A 20,659-nucleotide genomic window follows, 5' to 3' on the forward strand; every position below is an offset into this window, starting at 1 on the left:
TGTATTTCTAAAAAGTTATATTAAGATACAATACAATATTAGTGTAAAATGTTGTTCACCGGTTAAGAGGAAAAAGAATTTTTTAAAACCTCTTCCCCAACGATGTCTACATCGACTTTAAAAAAAAAATCAAATACTTAATTTACTTCTGAAACATATTGATACTACCTTGAGTATCCAAAATGTTTGAATAATGTCATTTTTAAAACATCTGATGCTATCATTTTATAGAGAGGACTTTATTTTTTAACGCATCTGTCTGTCGAACGTTAGATCATGAGTTCGAATCCTACTCAAGCTGTTGTTCACATTAATTAAATTTCTAATACCCCCACCACAAGTGCTTCGATTACAATCATAAGACAAACTGTAACAAGCCCCATTTTCCGCACATACACTGCTGCCTTAATTGCAATGGTACCCATCCATCTATGATGTGCAACACTGCTAAACCAACACATTCAATTAACTCCTTTCGGGCATCCACTCCAGTCCGCAACAACTCTTACGCAACATTCAGGTCTCAGACACCAGCTCACCAAACACGCACCAACTAACCGTGGGCAGGAAATCCTCGTCAACCCCAAAGACACGAGAATTCAACGTAAAGGGAAAATTATCTTTTCGTTATGTACTGAGTACGGGATAATTATGTAAGTATTTTGAATAATCTATCATATTGAAGTAATTATGAACGTACTGTACTTGATACCGTACATATCTAACCGTCAATAAACTTCCAAAACAACAAAAAATTAACAATTTTCTTTTTTTCAGCGTTTCAGTTTCCTCAGCGTTTTATTCTGATAACTAAAATCACCTTTAGCTTTACAGAAACAGTTCACGATACTCATAATTCTTTGTCGAACACTTTTGTAAAAAAAAAATCGAATAGATATTTTTAGGTCTTGAAATCATTTAATCTAAATCAAACCTATAAACAAATGATAATTTATTTCAAAACAAATACTTTGATTTTTACGCCATTAAATTCTTAGTCATATTAGAATAATTTTTGATTCAGCTATTTTATCAGCATTCTTTGGATTTTTTTCAAATTAGGGTGCTGTTATTGCACTGTTAATTTTTTGTTATAATTTTTTTTTCATTTATTTGAATGTATTTCATAATTAAAAGATGCAGTTCAAGACACGATACAAAAATACACAAAATGTCTTTGTCAAAATCCTTTGAAGAGAAGCTTAACAAGTAATTGATCCTTTAACAATCTACATATACACGTAGAGATGGCATACATATATTTTAGACTGATAATAGTTCAGCTGTTTGTGAGGAAAATTGCCACTGATTGCATTTTAAATTCACGGGGTTTTTTTATGTATACTTTTTATAAAAAGAAATGGTTTGCAGTCTTTTTTAAATGCTTGCATCAATTTTATTCCATTTCATTTCACGGACTGATATCACATTAAATAGCATCTAAAAATGAATTTTTTTAATAAATAACAGCAAAAGATCAAAGTTGTACTTTTATCACATTTATTGTAAAAAAAAAATCAACAAGTAATATAATTTAGCCAGATTCTAAGTATTTCAAATCATCAAAAGAAGCATCAGTATAAATCTCCGGTCAACATTGCACCAGTAATGATAAGCGTATAAGCTAATAGCTTCCAATGTAATAATACAGAATGCTAAACAAAGACGACATTCCTCATAGGTACCACATGAGCAAAAATAAAGAAAATATTAGAGGTGAAGTTATAAAACATCTTACAGTAACTTCCTTAAAGATTTCCTGAATACAAGCTAAAATAATATTAATATAAACAACATTAGTATTATTAACAATTACGAGACAAAACTAGTACAACCACAACAACAACAATATTGACATCTACAATCACTAATTAAAATTGTAACACGTCTTTAACATGTGTAACATGGATTTTCTGCGTCTTCTTATGGGAAAAGAGAGATGTTAATTTATTCATTAAGTATCCGTAACCTTTATATAAAAATCAAAGATAAAATTTGTCATATTGTCATATCGGTATTAAAAAAAAACAACACTTGTTCATAATCAGAGCATTCACCATACATATAATGTGCTATTATACAGCTGTCAGGCATTTAGTTTACAACAGCATCGAAAACAAATTAGAAGACAAATAACACAGAGCCCTACCCTCATTAAGTGATAGAAGACGGAGGCAAACTGCTGTATTAATAATTCAACAAATAAAACAAACATTTTCTAAACCTTTCCTTTCTGCGCCACTCTTGATTTTCTTTTTTCATACCAACGTTTTGAGATGGTTTTCCAGCAGAAGTTAATAACCCGAGTGAGATCACTCAGGACGATAAGACCGACGACTGTAGCAATGATAACGACGCTTATTGTACCACCGACGATGGAGGCGGACGGCCGCGGATCTACGGCGGAAGTCTTCTTCCGGATGGAGCTAGACAACGAGGATTTATTGACGGCGAGTTCCTTTTTCATTTTTTTGATCTTCGTTAGTAACTTTGCCTCGTTTTTGATAATGACCAGATTCTTCATTCTTGAACAGGGACACATACACTCTACAATAGATGAAGACAAAGGTTTTACCGTCCGCATATATAATGTGTAGTATTTACGGTCCATGTTTAATGATAATAAGGTCTAACATATTTAAATCAAATTATGAGGCGTGTGTAACATGATATTCAGTATATATATGTATTTGATATATTAAGTACTTAGTCGGTTTCAAAATATCACATATAGTCCGGTTTATTTTGCATCCTGTTAGCAATAAATTTGAATTGAAAGCATTTACTTAGAATAGTGTAAAAATTTTGTTTTCCTTGCATTTTAAACATTGATAATTAAATCTGTTTTTAAAAACATGCGTTGTTATTTTGAGTTGATACCGTGGATCTTAATAAATCAAAATAGTATGTACAGTATATATTTTTTGTCCACTATATTCTGAACAACAAATACATTTTCAGGATACCTCTATTATCGGGATGCTGATAAAGGACCAACATATAAATTCAAAATATTATGCTAATACCTCGCTGTTGATTAACGTGTAAGGTCGTTCCCACAGTACTTTGTACCCTGGAAAAAGTTTGCATACTGGTCTGAAGTATACTTGGTGAATCCGTTGCTGGTTGAGTAAACGTCTGTACACTGGTCTGCGATATTGTTGTATGATCCATATTTGTTAACTGAGTTGACGATAGGGTAGAAGTTTGGTCACTAGTCTGAGATACTTTTGATTGATACGTTGTAGTTGATTGGGTAGCAAGTTCTTCGTTAGTCTGAGACATTGGTAACAGATCCGTTGTTGTTGATTGGGTAGCAAGTTGTTCATAAGTCTGAAATACTGTTGTAAGATCCGTTGTTGTTGATTTAGATGTGATTTGTTCACTAGTCTGAGATACAGTTATGTGATTCTTTGTTGTTAAATGGTCAGTATTTTTTTCACTAGTCTGATATTTTGTTGATAGATCCGTTGTTGTTGTTGTTATTGTTGATAGAGTTGAGGTATGTACAAGCGGTTTCGAGGTCTGTTCTGAAATTTTGAATTTAAACTAGATGTTTTCACAAAGCTTGATTTGAAAGAATTGATTTTAAACCTTCAAACTTGAGGACACAGACGATGAATGAAGAATAAATTTCATTTTCGATTGATAACGTGATAGACTTTAATAGTTTATTTAATTCTAGTACATCACATAAATTTACCTTTGTTAAATAATAGTTTTCAGGATAATAATTTAAAAGTCACTCTGTGAATTTTGCAAGCAATAGTACATTAACTCTTAGTGGTAATACACTGACACTCTGAACACTTACCTGTTGTAAGTGTTATGTTGTACCGTTGTGAACAGAGGGCAGGGTACGAGAGAAAGAGTGAACACGGTGTGTCATACCATTTTCCTGATATAATCATTACACAGTCACAACCATTCCTAAGTCCACAATACAATGATATTGCATTGTTAGGTTCACCCGATGCCCAGTTTGTATAATTTACTGTTTCATTTAACATGTTTTCAAAATTCCCTTCTTCATTCATGTCATTTACACCGATCCAAATCCTTGTCCAATAATTCTGGTTGTTTTCAAGCCACTTTCTAGTAGATAAGAAGAATGAATGAAATAGATGAGGCATTTTCCTTTAAACATAATATAATAAGCCACAAATATAAGTTAACCTTCCAAAGACTTGCGAATCCTAATAATTGCTGAACTAGGTTGTCTACAATTATTTTTTTAACGAACAATTTAAAACCTACTACCGATAAGTCGACGAACCTTTAAAATACAGACAAAAAGTTTGTAAACAAAAATTTGGAAGTTGTTGATTATTTGGTAATGTTTCCTACCAACTGTAAATCAGGCCAATTTTGTTGTTCTGTGTCCATTCAAGATAGAAAGTGCGTTACCAATTGTTAGAAAGGTTTCATAACTTGTTTTAATATAATAGTCAGGTTTTATACATAACAAAGGATATGAATAACTTTTCAAAAAGTTAACGATTACATGCTTTTCTACATGGAATAAAAATATTTTCTTAATAAATTAATTCACTTTATTTCTGTCTGTGCCGACTGGTCCGGAATCTCGGCCAGCATCCCACCGTCATTTTGACAGTGTTTATGTGCATCGGCGAAACTCGTGAACCCAGACACCGTCCAATAACATCGGCCGCTAACATGTAAGACATCAGGATCGTAAACAAGCAGGCATTTGTCTGTCAAAGATAAATAACATTGTATGACATCAAATGAATGAAATATTTAGTAATTCCTGCTAATGATCAACCAAATGCCCATGGTCAGCTGTCAATATTACAAACTGTGTCGAAAGATACAAGTTCGAGTGATTTATTCCGATTATTTTTATATAAATTTAGAAAAGTTTAGTGTAACGTTGTTTTCTTTTACTAAATATGAAGTGTGTCTTTCAATACAATGTATATAATTTTCCGTTGCAATCCTTTTAATTAAGTTACATTAAGAATAGAGTGTAATGCAGCATGTGGTTTTTTTTAGGTGATATTACATGTTGTTTATCATTATCAAAAACGTTTAATCACAGCAAATAAAAATGCATTAGTTATTCTTCTCATCATTTCTTGCTTGATTGATTGCTAAGATCATCCTTAGCAGCGCTTTGTGAGAAGCTTGACATACATACAATGAATCGGATAAGGAAATAAATTGTAAGGTATTCAAATGTTGAAAAACGAAGACCACATATTCTCTCTGTTTGAAATTAAATGGTTGCCGACTATTACATGAACAAAAAGGTTAGGTGTAGCAACATCTTGTTGACAGCAGAAATTGTTGACATCATTTGCTCTCTGTGCCAAAGTTGGTACAAATTTTATACTGATTAAACCTAGATATTGTTTACTGTTTACAGTTTGGACATTACTATCCGAATCTTCATGGAAATGTGGATCGATACCTCCCTATGCTTTAAAGGTATTCTAAACAATGATCTTTAATCCATATATTTCCTTCTTAACAAAGATTAGCTTTTCTGTCAACAAAAGTAGGAAATCATTTTATTCACAGAAGCATTTGAAAAAAAGTTGGCATCATCTGAAGACTTTGCGATTAATTTATTTTGCAATTTACCGAACATACACTGGTTCGCGGCACTTACTTTGACGATTAAGCCTTTTTAGAACGAACAATAATCAACAACTGTATACTTTTGTTAAAAAATATTTAATATCTGCACCATGTTGTTATTTCACCCTAACTGTAGTAAGCTATTCTTATCACATAGTGTTATTTGGCACCGGACCATATTTTAAATGTAGTTAGCTAACGGACTACGTGTACAGTCATATTACCTGAATTTTTTTAAATTAAATACGACAGCAAGTGTTTTATGTTTTACTATCAAGATATGGCTATTTTGAAATTTTGTATTATGATTTCCTTACGAAACTATAAATTTGTCACACTCGAGTATCCATCTTGGGAATAAAATCTGCTTGTAATGTCGGATTTATCACATAAAGTATTAGTAATACAATATGAGGGCTAAATTTCTAATCAACGCATTCTGTATTCATTTGTGCTGCTTACAAAGTATTTTAAGTCCTATATTTAGTCACTTTTCGAACTGACTTTCATGCAAAATTTTGCACTTATCGTAATGGTAACTGTTTTACTGAAATTAAATCTCCATTGTTTAAGAAAAATACGCCTATTCTATTCCATGACAAAGCAAAAATTATAAGTAATGTAAAAATGAAAATTCACCATAGCAACTACATAAAAATTTAAATCAATGATCAATGTGGTGATGGACATCGTGAGTTGGAGGTATGAGCGAATAAGAGAATACTGCAAACACATAAACCCACTGTGGAATAGCTATAGAAATAGATTTAATTATTCCATAGGTTATTGATCAATTGCAATAAGGGCTCACTAAGTAGTACAATGTATTCGGGAAGTGTATCAAAATAAAATATCCCTAGTTGACTGTAACATGTATTTAATTATTCAAAATTTAAATGTTTCCAATTAAAAAAATGTCTAGAACGTCTGAGTCCGTACTTTTTTGGCCACCAACTCAGCCACGGACTAGATTCTTTTTATTTTCATATCTTATGCACAAATGTTTTTTAAATATTTTTTTTGTGCATGATTTACAGCCTTTAAATTGATTACAAAGCAATATGAGCTGCAATTTTTATGTTGATTTTTTTTTCTCAAAAATATCATTTTGCCCTAAAATGAGAAAAAATATCATCATGATGGTTATAACATTCCTTTTAGCTATATTTTTGTGAGAAAATCCATTATAATACTAAAATTAAACTATCGCGTTCTGTACCAAAATTGATCTGCTATATATTCCTTATAAGAGAAATGACAAAAATTAATGATATTTTAAAATCGTATTTACATATGTTTCATAAAAGTTTAATTTATATGCAGACTTATCAATATATCAGGTTTTTGCAACAAAGTAAAATTCTAAAAAAAACGGCTTTTATATACCTTTAATGTTTGATTTATCAGGTAGCCTATTGTAATTTGCCTCCGATTTTAAATGTATTGCAGTAAGATTGTCTTTAATACAAATATGTATCGCTGATAATTTCTATAATAATTTCTTTATTTTTATTCTGTATAACAAGGCTGAAAATTGCTGTTCACTTTTTTTTAACGATTCCTATTTGTAACATTTTGAAGCGTACAATATGAATTTTTTTTTTTTAATGAAAAACATTTAGCTTTTTTTCCCTTCCTTTCAAAATATGCATGAATAATAAATCATTAAATCAAGAAATATGCCCACCCTTTCATTCACATGCATGCTGGGTTTTTTTCGTTTCATAAATCAAGGTACGCAATACCTTTTCTTAACTTTTGAAAATGTTTGAATCATACAGATAATTAAGAATTTCTATGTAATGTTCTTGATTGTTTTTTAAACTAAATAAAAATTGGCATTGAAACAAAAGAAAATCTTAGATAGATATCAATAATAAGAAAATATGTAAAATATAATTTTCTTCGTAATATGAGAGGTTTTTAAAAAAATGCTTAAATGATAAATTTTGTTGTTTAATTTGCCAAAACTGTTAAATACCTAAACTAAAACATGCTGTCAACATCATATGGAAAAGATTTTAGGTACGTTTGACATTTATATATGTCAAAGAATTACAAAACTTTTATAGAAAAAAGCATTGTCTAGAATTCCTTTAAAGCGTTGTATGCATGCATATATCAATGTGTGTGTGTGTGTGAGAGAGAGAGAGAGAGAGAGAGAGAGAGAGAGAGAGAGAGAGAGAGAGAGACTGTCAATTTAAACGAGTAAAAGAAGAGAATAGGACGGAAATAGGACGAAACTGTTTTTTATTTTCAAATAGACGACGATGGGAAAAATCATTTATCAAATCCCAATTGCAATAAAAATGTTTTACTTTTCCAATTATTAATCAGCATGATGAGTTATAAATTCATACATTGACAAGGCATGTATTTGATACAAGACTTTCTCTTCCGTACTTCTCATCGCAGATGGAAGAGTACCTTTATATTGATAAAACGTCCCATTAGTTTCCCAATTACGTGTTTAATATTAATAAATGTTAGACAATTTTTGTGCAACATCACGAGGAATTTTTATAAGTATGGACCGATAATATCTTTGGTTGTCAAAACAAGTTCCAATTACTCTGTTAAGAATAGAATCAACAAATGGGAGCTGACGAGACTTGAGAACTTATTTAAAAGTTAGTCCACCATGGGATTCTCCCTGTCCCCATCAACATCACAATGGTGGCCCTCATATACAATAGCTTATGGCAGGATTTATTTGTTTTAACTCAATGCTGGAGACGCTTGAAGATATAAGATAGTTCTTTCCTTTCTCTATTAACGATAAGAATCCCCTGCAGAATCTCTGCAGTCGCTGGTACATGTAAGCTGTAATTGTTTTGCTCTTGGAGGTGCTATTTTGCTGTGTTTTACAAAAAATATTAGTACAAAGTTTTAAAAATTTCTAGTCTTCTAGTCTTATGGAATGATCTACAAAAGGCAAAATTAAATGATTGTCATTTGTATTAAAAAAAAATAATTAAATTGAAACATATGGTAGCTAATGATTAATGATGAAGAATAATCATTTCTGAATTTTGTCGTATCTTTTTGTAAAGCATCTAGGAGCCCGTTTAATTAACTTACGTCAAAACTTAAAGCCTTAGTCACAACTGCCCGTACGCGCTTCTACGGGTGGTCTACGGTCGATTTTTGAGTTAAAATCTTACGATACACGCAAGAACGTCGTACAATTTTGGAACTACGTGCGCTTCCCGTGTGCACACTTGCGCATCCCTTGAGAAATCCGCAAGATATCTGTGTGATTTGAAGTGCGCTCTGGGAATTTCTTTTCATTTCGACCGCACGAATGGTGTAAGGAGATCCCACCTGTCACTTGCGTTTGACTTACGTTTTCTGTAAGGCGCTCGTAATCACCAACTACGAATTAAATCAAATGCACTGTGACTGTACGTGATCCTTGCGCTACGCAGATATCTCTTGTTTGTCTACAAACAAGTCGTGCGTACGAAGCATTCAAGGCAAACAGCAATATGCCGCCCAAAGGAAAGGGTTATTAGAAATCTCCCAGGAAAAAAAAAGGCTCTTCAGCAAAAGAAATAAAATTTTACAGATTTGAATAAACCACATTGGAAAATTGTCAAATCTGAAATCTTATGGCTGAAACCAGTTCTAAATTGAGATTTTCACTATGTTTAGTCAAGCCATTTCAAGAGAGGAAAATGTGTCGTCATTTTAATCACATGCAACGTCAACAATTTTAATATAAAAGTGACCGTGACTTTGAACTACAATAAAAGTAACTACAACACTATGTAGTTTTTCTTAAAGTATGGACTCACTTTAGGTCGCTATGCGGTTAAAAGGATCCAAGTGATACTTATCAAAGGGATATAGACTGAGCTTGTAAGGTCGATATTACTTTTCTGTGTCGTTGGTCAATATCACTTGATATGGGTCCTTAAAGTCACATATTTATTGTACAATGATGTCAATAATAATAGACACTTACATTTAAAATAATTAGTAAATGTAGTACATCAGCAAAAATCAGACGACCAGATTTCCTAAGCTCTTTGAGTAATCATCCAAGGCAGACGTTCAAGGTCAGTTGGAGGAAAATGGTTTTTTTCAAGTGATTTTTTTTATAATCAATGAAAATAGCAAACAATTATTTTATATAAGTTAGGTTCGGACTAATATGTCTTAATAGTATGTACAGTACAGAGTCCTTGTAACTTGATCAATACTATAACCAAAACTGACTCATACGGTACTGTGTAAAGTACATTAATAAATTAAATAATATTTATTTATCTAAAAAAAAATATATGATTAAATGCCAGGTACTCTTATATAGCTGATAAATGGTCCACGAGTATTTTTATATGGTACTAATAAAATTCATTTATGATTAGTGTAATATAACATAAAAGAAACAGGTGATATAAGAAAGCAAACATTTAAACTGTATCTAATTTGATATACATAATAAAATATTCTGGAAGAGTATCAGTATCTGTATGGACTTCATTACTCGTGTATTATTCATTGTTATCATGATATATTTATGGAAGTTTTGAGCGAGCATAAGTTGTAATTTAGTTTTGTGTTATAATATTTTTTTTAGTTATGATCAACGCGAAATGTAACATGTGCATTGCAAAATGTTACAAATAAATTATGAACCAGGGGATGTTTTCTTATTTATTGGAATCTAAATCGCTTACAATTACAATATAAAAATTTTAAGATTAAATCGTCGTTATTCTCTTCCGGTTCCGGTTCAATATTTTCCGGTTTGTTATGGTTGATGTAATTATGTTAAATGTCAGTAAAATTCAAGTCATGATAGGATGAGCCTGTGTGAACAATTCAACTGAATTACAACTGGAATATCGGCAATTGTTAGGGGTGCTAATTTTCACAGCTACGTTTAATTGCCTGAAAATAGCTGTTATATATATAAAATATCGATGATGGATGATGATTTCAACAACTGAAGTCTATACCGTGTAAATTAAAAAGATGCAGAGAAATGCAGAGAAATGCAATGATTTTTTTTTTATTTTTACCTTTGTACTTTTTCGTGAAACACAATATTTTTTATAACATAAATATTCATTTCATGATGCACATTTCCGTGTAAATCAATCGAAATTGTTGCAGGGGTTGCAACAAAAGGGCTCTCTGAATTTAAATTTAAAGAATAAGAAAAAAACTAGAGCAACGCTCGTTGCAAAGCAACGAGTGGGTCTTCCGTAAATGTCGGAAGTAAAGCTGGAAGTGCCTGTAAGAAGCAGAGCTCTTAAACCAATAACAAGAGCAACTAAAATAAAAAGATGAAAAAAATCGAATTATTCCTGGTACGACTTAACAAAATCCGAATGATTTTAAGTACGACTTAAAAAAAAACCTTCATGATTTCAAGAACGACTTAACAAAAAAAATCCGAATGTGTCTAAGTACGACTTAACAATTATTTTGGGTACGAGTTAATTTTACTTTGAACATTACGCTATTATTTAAACTAAGGACGCGGAATCAAAATTTCCGGAAAAATCAGTTTTTAAACCCCGATATCTCTGTAATGCATCATCCGATTTCAAAACGGCTTTCAGTGTTAGATTCAGCTTAATAAGGTCTACAAAACACATATTCATTTTTGATTTGATCAGAAAATTCATTTTTTCGAAAAATTTGTTTCACTTCCAGTTTCGACCGGAAGTGACAGATTTTCATTTCGAGCCTTATTACAGAAGTAAATCGACAAAATCATAACCATTGAAAATTTCAAGCCTCTATCTTAAAGCGTTTTTGAGAAACGCCGCGGACAAAATGACTTTTTGAAAATTTTAAAAATGACGTAACGTAAAAACGGAAATGACGTTTTCAAAGAAACTTCTGAAACTTTGTGTTATTATAGTTGCACATAATCTCTGAAAGTTTCATTAAAATCAGTTAAAAACTTTTTGAGTTATAAAGCCGAAAAGGAGTCCGAAAAAAAAAGAAAAAGAACTAGAGCAAAGCTCGTTGCAAAGCAACGAGTGGGTCTTCCGTTAATGTCGGAAGTAAAGCTGGAAGTTCCTGTAAGAAGCAGAGCTCTTAAACCAATAACAAGAGTAACGATAATAAAAAGATGAAAAAAAATCGAATTATTCCTGGTACGACTTAACAAAATCCGAATGATTTTATGTACGAATTAACAAAAACCTTTCTGATTTTAAAAACGACATAACAAAAAAACCCGAATGTGTTCAAGTACGACTTAACAATTATTTTTGGTAAGAGTTAATTTTACTTTGAACATAACGCTATTTTCTTAACCAAGAACGTGGAATCAAAATTTCCGGAAAACTCAATTTTTAAATCTCAATATTATTGTAATGCATCGTTTGATTTTAAAACGGATTTCAGTTCAAAATTAAGCATAAAAGAGCTTCTTTGTTGCTTTATGATTAATATCAAAATATTAGTGAGAAAAGAGTTATTATAAAAATATTTAATAGCCCTTCTGGCCCCTAATTTGAGGGGTCAGCCCCTTTTTCTTGAAATCAAATAAAAGGTCTCGCTAATTTAAACGTATTTTGTTCTACAAGTGTTCACAAATTGTAAAACGTAATCGAGATATCTAAACAATTGTGTTTTAGGGGCTGACCCTTTAACCCCTTATCGGGGCCACTAACTACAACATTTTTGGTATCATATTGTTAAGAACATTATTTTGAACAACTTTTGTTCTACATTGTTTTTCAAAATATTTCTCCTTTTTCAGATATTAATGATCAGAGTTTTCAACTTCTGGCCCCTTGAAACCCCTAATTATGTAACAGATGACTGAGGTATGATACTGTATAAATAAACAGCTGTACAATGAGCATTTTTGCTTCTATAAACAATAACAAAATATTTTTCAGTAAAGAGTTATTATAAAAAGACTTTAGAGCCTCCTTGGCCCCTAATATGAGGGGCCAGCCCCTTTTTCTTGATATCAAATTAAAGGTCTTGCAAATATAAACATATGTTGTTCAGCAAGTGTTTAGGAATTGTTAACCTTTCTCAAGATATCTGTATAAATGTGTTTTAGGGGCCGACCCTTAAACTCCTTAATGGGGCCACCAATAACAAAATTTTAGTTTTCGTATTGTTGAGAACATTATTTTAAACAACTTTTGTTCTACAGTGCTATTCAAAATATTTCTCCTTTTTCTGATATTAATGATCAAAATTTTGAATTTCTGGCCCCTTGAAACCCCAAATACGTAACATATGACTAAGGTGAACATTTTTGCTTCTATAATTAATATCAAAATATTGTTCAGTAAAGAGTTATTGTAAGAAGACTTTAGAGCCATCTTGGCTCCTAATTTGAGGGGCCAGCCCCTTTTTCTTGATTTCAAACGTATGCCCGTGTAATTTGAAACAACTTTTGCATTACATGTTTTAACAAAATATTTATACATCAAAAGATATCACAGAAAATGTGCAAAAATTTCGTGAAAAAATTTGGTGCCAATTTTCAGGTTCAGGCGAGCTTTGAGGCCTTTACAAATTTTCATCATTGGAAGCATGGGGGTACATCTACATACATTCATCTACAATCCCTGAAAATTTCAAGCTTCTATCTGGATTAGTTTCGGAGGAAATGCATGGACAACATGACCCTTAAAAATTTACAAAATCGTCAATATCTGAAACCGGAAGTGACGTCATCATTTAAAAATTTTATAATATGTAGCGCCGATCATGCTTTATCCGTCCTGAAAATTTTGTGCGAATCGGTTGGATAGTTTTTGAGAAATAGCGCTCCAAAAAAGTCAGAAAAAGAAAACTAGAGCAAAGCTCGTTGCAAAGCAACGAGTGGGTCTTCCGGTGGTGTCGAGAGTTAAGCTAGAAGTTCCTGTAAGAAGCAGTGTTCTAAATCAAACTACTAGGGAAAATCAAAAAAAAAATTTAAAGATATCAAATAATTCTTTGTACGACTTAACTATATCTGAATGATTTCAAGAACGAATTAACAAAATCCTTTACAATTTCTAGAACGACTTGATAAAAAAAATCCCGAATGTGTTCAAGAACGAATTTACAATTTCCGAATTATTTTAGGTACGAGTTAATTTGACTTTGAACATAACACTATTTTCTTAACCAAGAACGTGGAATCAAAATTTCCGGAAAACTCAATTTTTTAATCCCAATATTTCTGTTATGCATCGTCCTATTTTAAAGCGGATTTCAGTTTAAAATTAAGCTTAATAAAGGCTTCTTTGTTGATTTATGATTAATATCAAATTATTGGTTAGAAAAGAGTTTTATAAAAAGACTTAATAGCCCTTTTGGCCCCCTAATTTGAGGGGTCAGCCCCTTTTTTATATCAAATTAAAGGTCTCGCTAATATAAACATATTTAGTTCTACAAGTAATCATGAATTATAAACCGTTATCGAGATATCTAAACAACAATGTTTTAGGGGCCAACCCTATAACCCCTTACCGGGGCCACTAAGAACAAAATGTTCGGTATCATATTGTTAAGAACATTATTTTGAACAACTGTTGTTCTACATTGTTTTTCAAAATAGTTCTCCTTTTTCAAATATTAATGATCCAAGTTTTGAATTCTGGCCCCTTAAAACCCCTTATTGCGTAATATATGACTTAGGTATGGTAATGTATAGATGAACAGCCGTACAATGAACATTTTTGCTTCTATAATTAATAACAAATTATTATTCAGTAAAGAGTTATTATAAGAAGATTTTAGACCCCTCTTGACCCATGATTTGAGGGGCCAGCCCCTTTTTCTTGATATCAAATTAAAGGTCTCGCAAATATAAACATATTTTGTTCAACAATTGTATACAAAATGTTAACCGTTCTTAAGATATCTGTACAAATGTTTTTCAGGGGCCGGCCCTTAGTTTCCTAAATGGGGTCACAAACAAAAACATTTAAGGTAGCATATTGTACAGAACATTTTTTTGAGCAACTTTTGTTCTACAATGCTTTTCAAAATATTTTTCCTTTTTCAGATATTAATCAAAGTTTTGAATTTCTGGTCCCTTGAAACCCCTAATTACGTAACATATGACTTAAGTATGGTACTGTATAGATAAACAGCTGTACAATAAACATTTTTGCTTCTATAATTAATAACAAATAATTATTCAGTAAAGCGTTATGGTAAGAAGACTTTACAACCCCATTGGCCCCTAATTTGAGGGGCCAGCCCCTTTTTCTTGATATCAAATGAAAGCCCGTGGAAATTAAAACAACTCTTGTATTACATGTTTTAACAAAATATTTATACATCAAAAGGTACAACGGAAAATGTGCAAACATTTCGTGAAAAAATTTGATGCTAATTTTCAGGTTCAGGCGAGCTTTAAGGGCTTGAGCAATTTTCATAATTGAAAGCATGGGGGTACATCTGCAGACATTCATCTACAATCCCTGAAAATTTCAAGCTTCTATCTTGATTAGTTTCGGAGGAGATGCATGGACAAAATGACCCTTAAAAATTTATAAAATCGTCAATATCTGAAACCGGAAGTGACGTTTACAAAATTTTTTACTTAAAACATTTATCCCCTCCAATGTCCTATAAGTCCGGAAAATTTCGTGCAAATCGGGCGAATAGTTTTCGAGAAATAAAGCTTTAAAGAAGGCAGAAAAAGAATGTTAAGAATAATAATAATAGAAAGAAACAGTAGAAAAACAAGAGGGTCTTCCGTTGGAAACGGAAGACCCTAAAAAAGAATTTTAAAGAAAAAGAAACCGTAGAATAACAAAAGGTCTTCCGTTGGAAACGGAAGACCCTAATAATAATAACTAGAGCAAAGCTCGTTGCAAAGCAACGAGTGGGTCTTCCGCTAATGTCGGAAGTCAAGCTGGAAGTTCCTGTAAGAAGCAGAGCTCTTAAACCAATATCAAAAGTAACTAAAATGAAAAGATGAAAAAATCGAATATTCTTGGTACGACTTAACATAATCGGAATGATTTTAAGTACGACTTAACAAAAACCTTTCCGATTTCGAGAACGACTTAACAAAAAAAATCCGAATTTGTTCAAGTACGACTAAGCAAATTTTTTGGGTACGAGTTAATTTTACTTTGAACATTACGCTATTTTTTAAACCAAGGACGCGGAATCAAAATTTCCGGAAAAATCAATTTTTAAACCCCGATATCTCTGTAATGCATCGTCCGATTTTAAAACGGGTTTCAGTTGTAAATTAAGCCTAATAAAAGCTTCCTTGTTGTTTGATGAATAAAAGAGTTATTATGAAAAGACTTAGTAGCCCTTCTGGCCCCTAATTTGAGGGGTCACCCCTTTTTTCTTCTATCAAAAAAAAGGTCTAGCTAATATAAACATATTTTGTACTACAAGTGTTCATGAATTGTAAACCGTTCTCGAGATATCTGTACAAATGCGTTTTAGGGGCCGACCCTTTAACTCCTTACCGGGGTCACTAACAACAACATTTTTGGTATCATATTGTTAAGAACATTATTTTGAAGAACTTTTGTTCTACATTGCTTTTAAAAATATTTCTCCTTTTTCAGTTATTAATGATCAGAGTTTTGAGTTCTGCCCCCTTAAAACCCCTAATTACGTAATATAGGACTTAGGTATGGTAATGAATAGATGAACAGCCGTACAATGAACATTTTTGCTTCTATAATTAATAACAAAATATTGTTCAGTAAAGAGTTATTGTAAGAAGACATTAGAGCCCTCTTGACCCCTAATTTGAGGGGCCAGCCCCTTTTTCTTGACATCAAATGAAAGGTCTTGTAAATATAAACATATTTTGTTTAACAAGTGTTCACAAAATGTTTACCGTTCTTGAGATATCTGTACAAATGTGTTTGAGGGGCCGGCCCTTTAACTCCTAAATGGGGTCATAAACAAAAACATTTAAGGTAGCATATTGTACAAAACATTATTTTGAACAACTTTTATTCTTCATTGCTTTTCAAAATATTTCTCCTTTTTCAGATATGAATGATCAAAGTTTTGAACTTCTGGCCCCTTGAAACCCCTAATTACGTAATATATGACTTAAGTATGGTATTGTATAGATAAACAGCTGTACAATGAACATTTTTGCTTCTATAATTGATAACAAATTATTGTTAGCTAAAAAGTTATTGCAAATAGACTTTAGAGCCCTCTCGACCCCCAATTTGAGGGGCCAGCCCCTTTTTCTTGATATCAAATGAAAGCCCGTGCAAATTGAAACAGCTTTTGCATTACATGTTTTAACAAAATATTTATACGTCAAAAGATATTACGGAAAATGTGCGAAAATTTTGTGAAAAAATAAGGTGCTAATTTTTAGGTTCAGGCGAGCTTCTAGGCCTTGCGCATTTTTCGCAATTGGAAGCATGGAGGGAAATATACAGACATTCATCTACAATCCCTGCAAATTTCAAGCTTTTATTATGATTAGTTGCAGAAGAGATGCGTGGACAAAATGACCCTTAAAAATTTACAAAATCGTCCATATCTGAAACTAGAAGTGACGTTATCATTTGAAATTTTTGATAATCAGTAGCGACATTGATGCTTTATAACTCCGAAAAATATGGTGTAAATCGGTTGAATAGTTTTTGAGAAATAACGCTCCAAAAAAGTCAGAAAAAGAAAAAAAGTATAATAACTAGAGCAAAGCTCGTTGCAAAGCAACGAGTGGGTCTTCCGTTAATGTCGGAAGTCAAGCTGGAAGTTCCTGTAAGAAGCAGAGCTCTTAAACCAATAACAAGAGTCATTAAAAAAATAAAAAGATGAAAAAAATCGAAATATTCCTGGTACGACTTAACAAAATCCGAATGATTTTAAGTACGACTTAACAAAAACTTTTCCGATTTCAAGAACGACTTAACAAAAAAATCCGAATGTGTTCAAGTACGACTTAACAATTATTTTTGGTACGAGTTAATTTTACTTTGAACATTACGCTATTTTTTAAACCAAGGACGGGGAATCAAAATTTCCGGAAAAATCAATTTTTAAACCCCAATATCTCTGTAATGCATCGTCCGATCTTCAAACGGATTTCAGATTTGAATTGACCATGGCAAGTTCTATAAGACTGAAGTATTGTTTTATTTTGTTCAAAACAAAATGAACATTTCTAAAGATTGGAACTGCTTACGGTTTTCAGCAAAATTGATGAACAAAATTTTAAACCCCTCAGTACATTATAGAATTGATACATCTATCATCAGTAAACATTACAAAGCGATATCTTTAAAGTTTATGGAGATTTCTTCCGGACAAAGTCACTTTTTTTAAATTTAAAAATGGCCGCCAAATTTGAACGGAAGTGACGTAAATGGTGAAACTTTAACATCTTTGAGGCAAGGTAACTTTACAAAAGCTCTGAAAATTTTATTGAAATCGGATGAAGACTTTTAAAGATATAAAGCCGAGAAGGAGTCAGAAAAAAAATAAAAAATAAAATAATAAAAAAAAGAAACCAAAGAAAAACAAGAGGGTCTTCCGTTGGAAACGGAAGACCCTAACAATAGAATAACAAGAGGGTCTTCCGTTGGAAACGGAAGACCCTAATAATAGAAAGAAACAATAGAATAACAAGAGGGTCTTCCGTTGGAAACGGAAGACCCTAAAAAAAAAACAAACAAACAATTAAAATTGGTGTCAGGAATTCCGATAAAAGAGTTCTAAGAATCTTGCGGAGACCACAGTATGTTTTTCTGAATAAAATATTCATTTATAATGTACCATTCTATGTTGATCAATCAAAATTGATGCAGCAATGTTCATTAAAAGAATTCCCTAAGCTTTTCAGTAAAACGAAAATGTGTTTTCTACATAAAAAATTAATTTTGATTGTACCAGTCGGTGTAAATCAATCAATAATCACATATGTAAAGATGACTGTAATGAAAAAATCTCGGAATTTTAAATAAAAGAAGCAATCTTTCCTGTATATTGAAAGACTGTATTCGATTTAGCTTAAAACTATTTCCAGACATTGACTATTTTACATGTTTTCTATAGATTTTGTGATTCCCAACATTATAATGAAATCTTGATATTAAAGCATTTTAAAAACAGTGTTGCATTTTAACACAGCATAGACTTTACAGTTTAAACGAAGTCAAATTCAATAAAGTCAGAACTTTACACATACAAAATACAACTGGCCACTAATTAATAGGTATTTTTCTCAGGAACCTAAATATTTAATTGACAATCTTGAAAATGTACCAATTACGATGCATTTTCATATGTTACATTTTTTTCAACTGCAACCTAGTTCATTTTTATACCTAATATTTTTAAAACGTCATCCTTTAATTTGTACATAACATATATTACAGCATAACATAATAAAGCTCAGGTTTATGACACCGTGTATACACACTGCCAAAGTAAAGGGATTGTTGTACTTTACTTCAGAATGAAAGACAATTTTGAACATTATATTTCTAAACATACGGCGTTTAATCAACAGTTAGATTGTATCCAAATTGTTTTTCCATTTTTTTAAAGAGGGAAATATGAGTGGAGACGCTGTGCTTTTGAGCTAGTTCAACCATATAAATTTCATGTACCTTTCATTGTTCAGTTATACATCAAATAATGATTTCAAATTTAAGTGACAATATAGTGTGCGCAACGTACCTTAAAGTTTATACATTGTACATTGTTGAAAACAATAACATCAACACTCATTGCTCAAAAATGATAATCATTTTTAGGTTCAGAATGTTCTTTATTGATAACCAGCAATATCCGATAATTTGAATAATTAAGCCTTTTCTGTTCATACATATCAATATGATGTAACAGAAAAAAACGCATACATGTCTGCGCTTACACCAATATGATAATAACATATTTCAACACCAATCATTCAAAATATAGCTAATATTTAAAGAAGCATATTTTGATAAATCTAGCACAAAATTAGGGAAATATAAAAAAACAAAATGAATCTGTCAATATATCTTAAAGAGTTAAACCAAAATAAAGAGTATATCCAAAATAAAATCTAGTAAAGAATACTACTCGTTATAAAAATGACGCGCTTTATGCTTTCTCCTTTTCGGACGACGTAATGAAATAACGTCAATGTCTGTGATGTTACTTCTCTCTTTTTAAAAAGCTCAGCTGAAGTTAATGTTAGAAACGCCCAACTTGTTTGTTAAGAAATCGCTGCTGTGAATTGTTTTTGTAAAGTTTTTCTTATCCGTAGCAAGCACACTAGCTTACATTGACGCAAATGCTTGTTAAAAGTAAGATTTCTTCACTCGTCGACATATGGCAGGTAAAATGTCGCTGCATTAGTCTACTGAACTATACTTGTTACTTTAACATGAGTAATATACACTATAGCATTGTTATAGCCTTAATATGTTCTACGGTGATACCGTTGTAGCGAGCGCAGCAAGAATTACACATGCCTTGTATCATTGTCAACTTACTGTTATTTAGTTATCAACAAACATCAAAGAAATTTTTTTTAGACAGATATCAATACTAAGAAAATATGTGTATGTTAAATATAATTTTGAAAAGTTTTTTAAAAAATAGGATAATGATAAATTTTGTTGTTTAATTTGGCAAAACTGTTAAATGCTCTAACCAAAAAACATGCTGTCAACATAATATGAAAACAATTACCATTCATATCTTTTGTCAATGATAAAAACATTTTTTATAGAAGAAAGCATTGCCTAGAATCCATTAAAAGGGTTTAATGTTCAGAATTACTTGGTCGGTATGAGAGAGAGAGAGAGAGAGAGAGAGAGAGAGAGAGAGAGAGAGAGAGAGAGAGAGAGAGAGAGAGAGAGAGAGAGAGAGAGAGAGAGAAAGAGAGAGAGAGAGAGAGGTAGGTTTAAATATGTATGCATTATTTTACCTGATGTTTCCCCGAAATGGGCCAAAAAAGTGAACGATAGAACAATGTAGAAAAACATTTAGATGTTTCATAAGTTCACTATTTTCACACACATTTGAAAAAGTCTAACAAACTGTTTCATTTATATACGTTTTTAATTTTTTGTAATTCATTTTGATAACGACCACTTATCAAAAATAAAAACATGGATGATTTATCAAATAT

The 20,659-nt window shown here is 31.7% G+C and overlaps 1 protein-coding gene across 2 annotated transcripts in view; it reads right to left on the minus strand.

The window, feature by feature from the left end:
* Positions 1 to 1,543: 1,543 nt before the first annotated feature.
* LOC128158029 (uncharacterized) overlaps positions 1,544 to 20,659 on the minus strand; it is a 39,243-nt gene continuing 20,127 nt past the window's right edge. Inside the window, exons 1-5 of one of the 2 annotated variants that reach the window (XM_052820700.1) lie at positions 20,456 to 20,535; positions 4,553 to 4,715; positions 3,815 to 4,095; positions 3,027 to 3,530; positions 1,544 to 2,547 (exon numbers count right to left, since the gene is read on the minus strand). In XM_052820700.1, the coding sequence (XP_052676660.1) occupies positions 2,219 to 2,547; positions 3,027 to 3,530; positions 3,815 to 4,095; positions 4,553 to 4,715; positions 20,456 to 20,513 (1,335 nt within the window). In that variant the 5' untranslated portion in view covers positions 20,514 to 20,535 and the 3' untranslated portion in view covers positions 1,544 to 2,218. Of the gene's footprint in view, positions 2,548 to 3,026; positions 3,531 to 3,814; positions 4,096 to 4,552; positions 4,716 to 20,455; positions 20,536 to 20,659 lie in introns of those variants that run through there. The other variant, XM_052820699.1, reaches the window with a different exon arrangement.

Source organism: Crassostrea angulata, chromosome 8 (assembly GCF_025612915.1).
Source record: "Crassostrea angulata isolate pt1a10 chromosome 8, ASM2561291v2, whole genome shotgun sequence".
Lineage (NCBI taxonomy): Eukaryota > Metazoa > Mollusca > Bivalvia > Ostreida > Ostreidae > Magallana > Magallana angulata.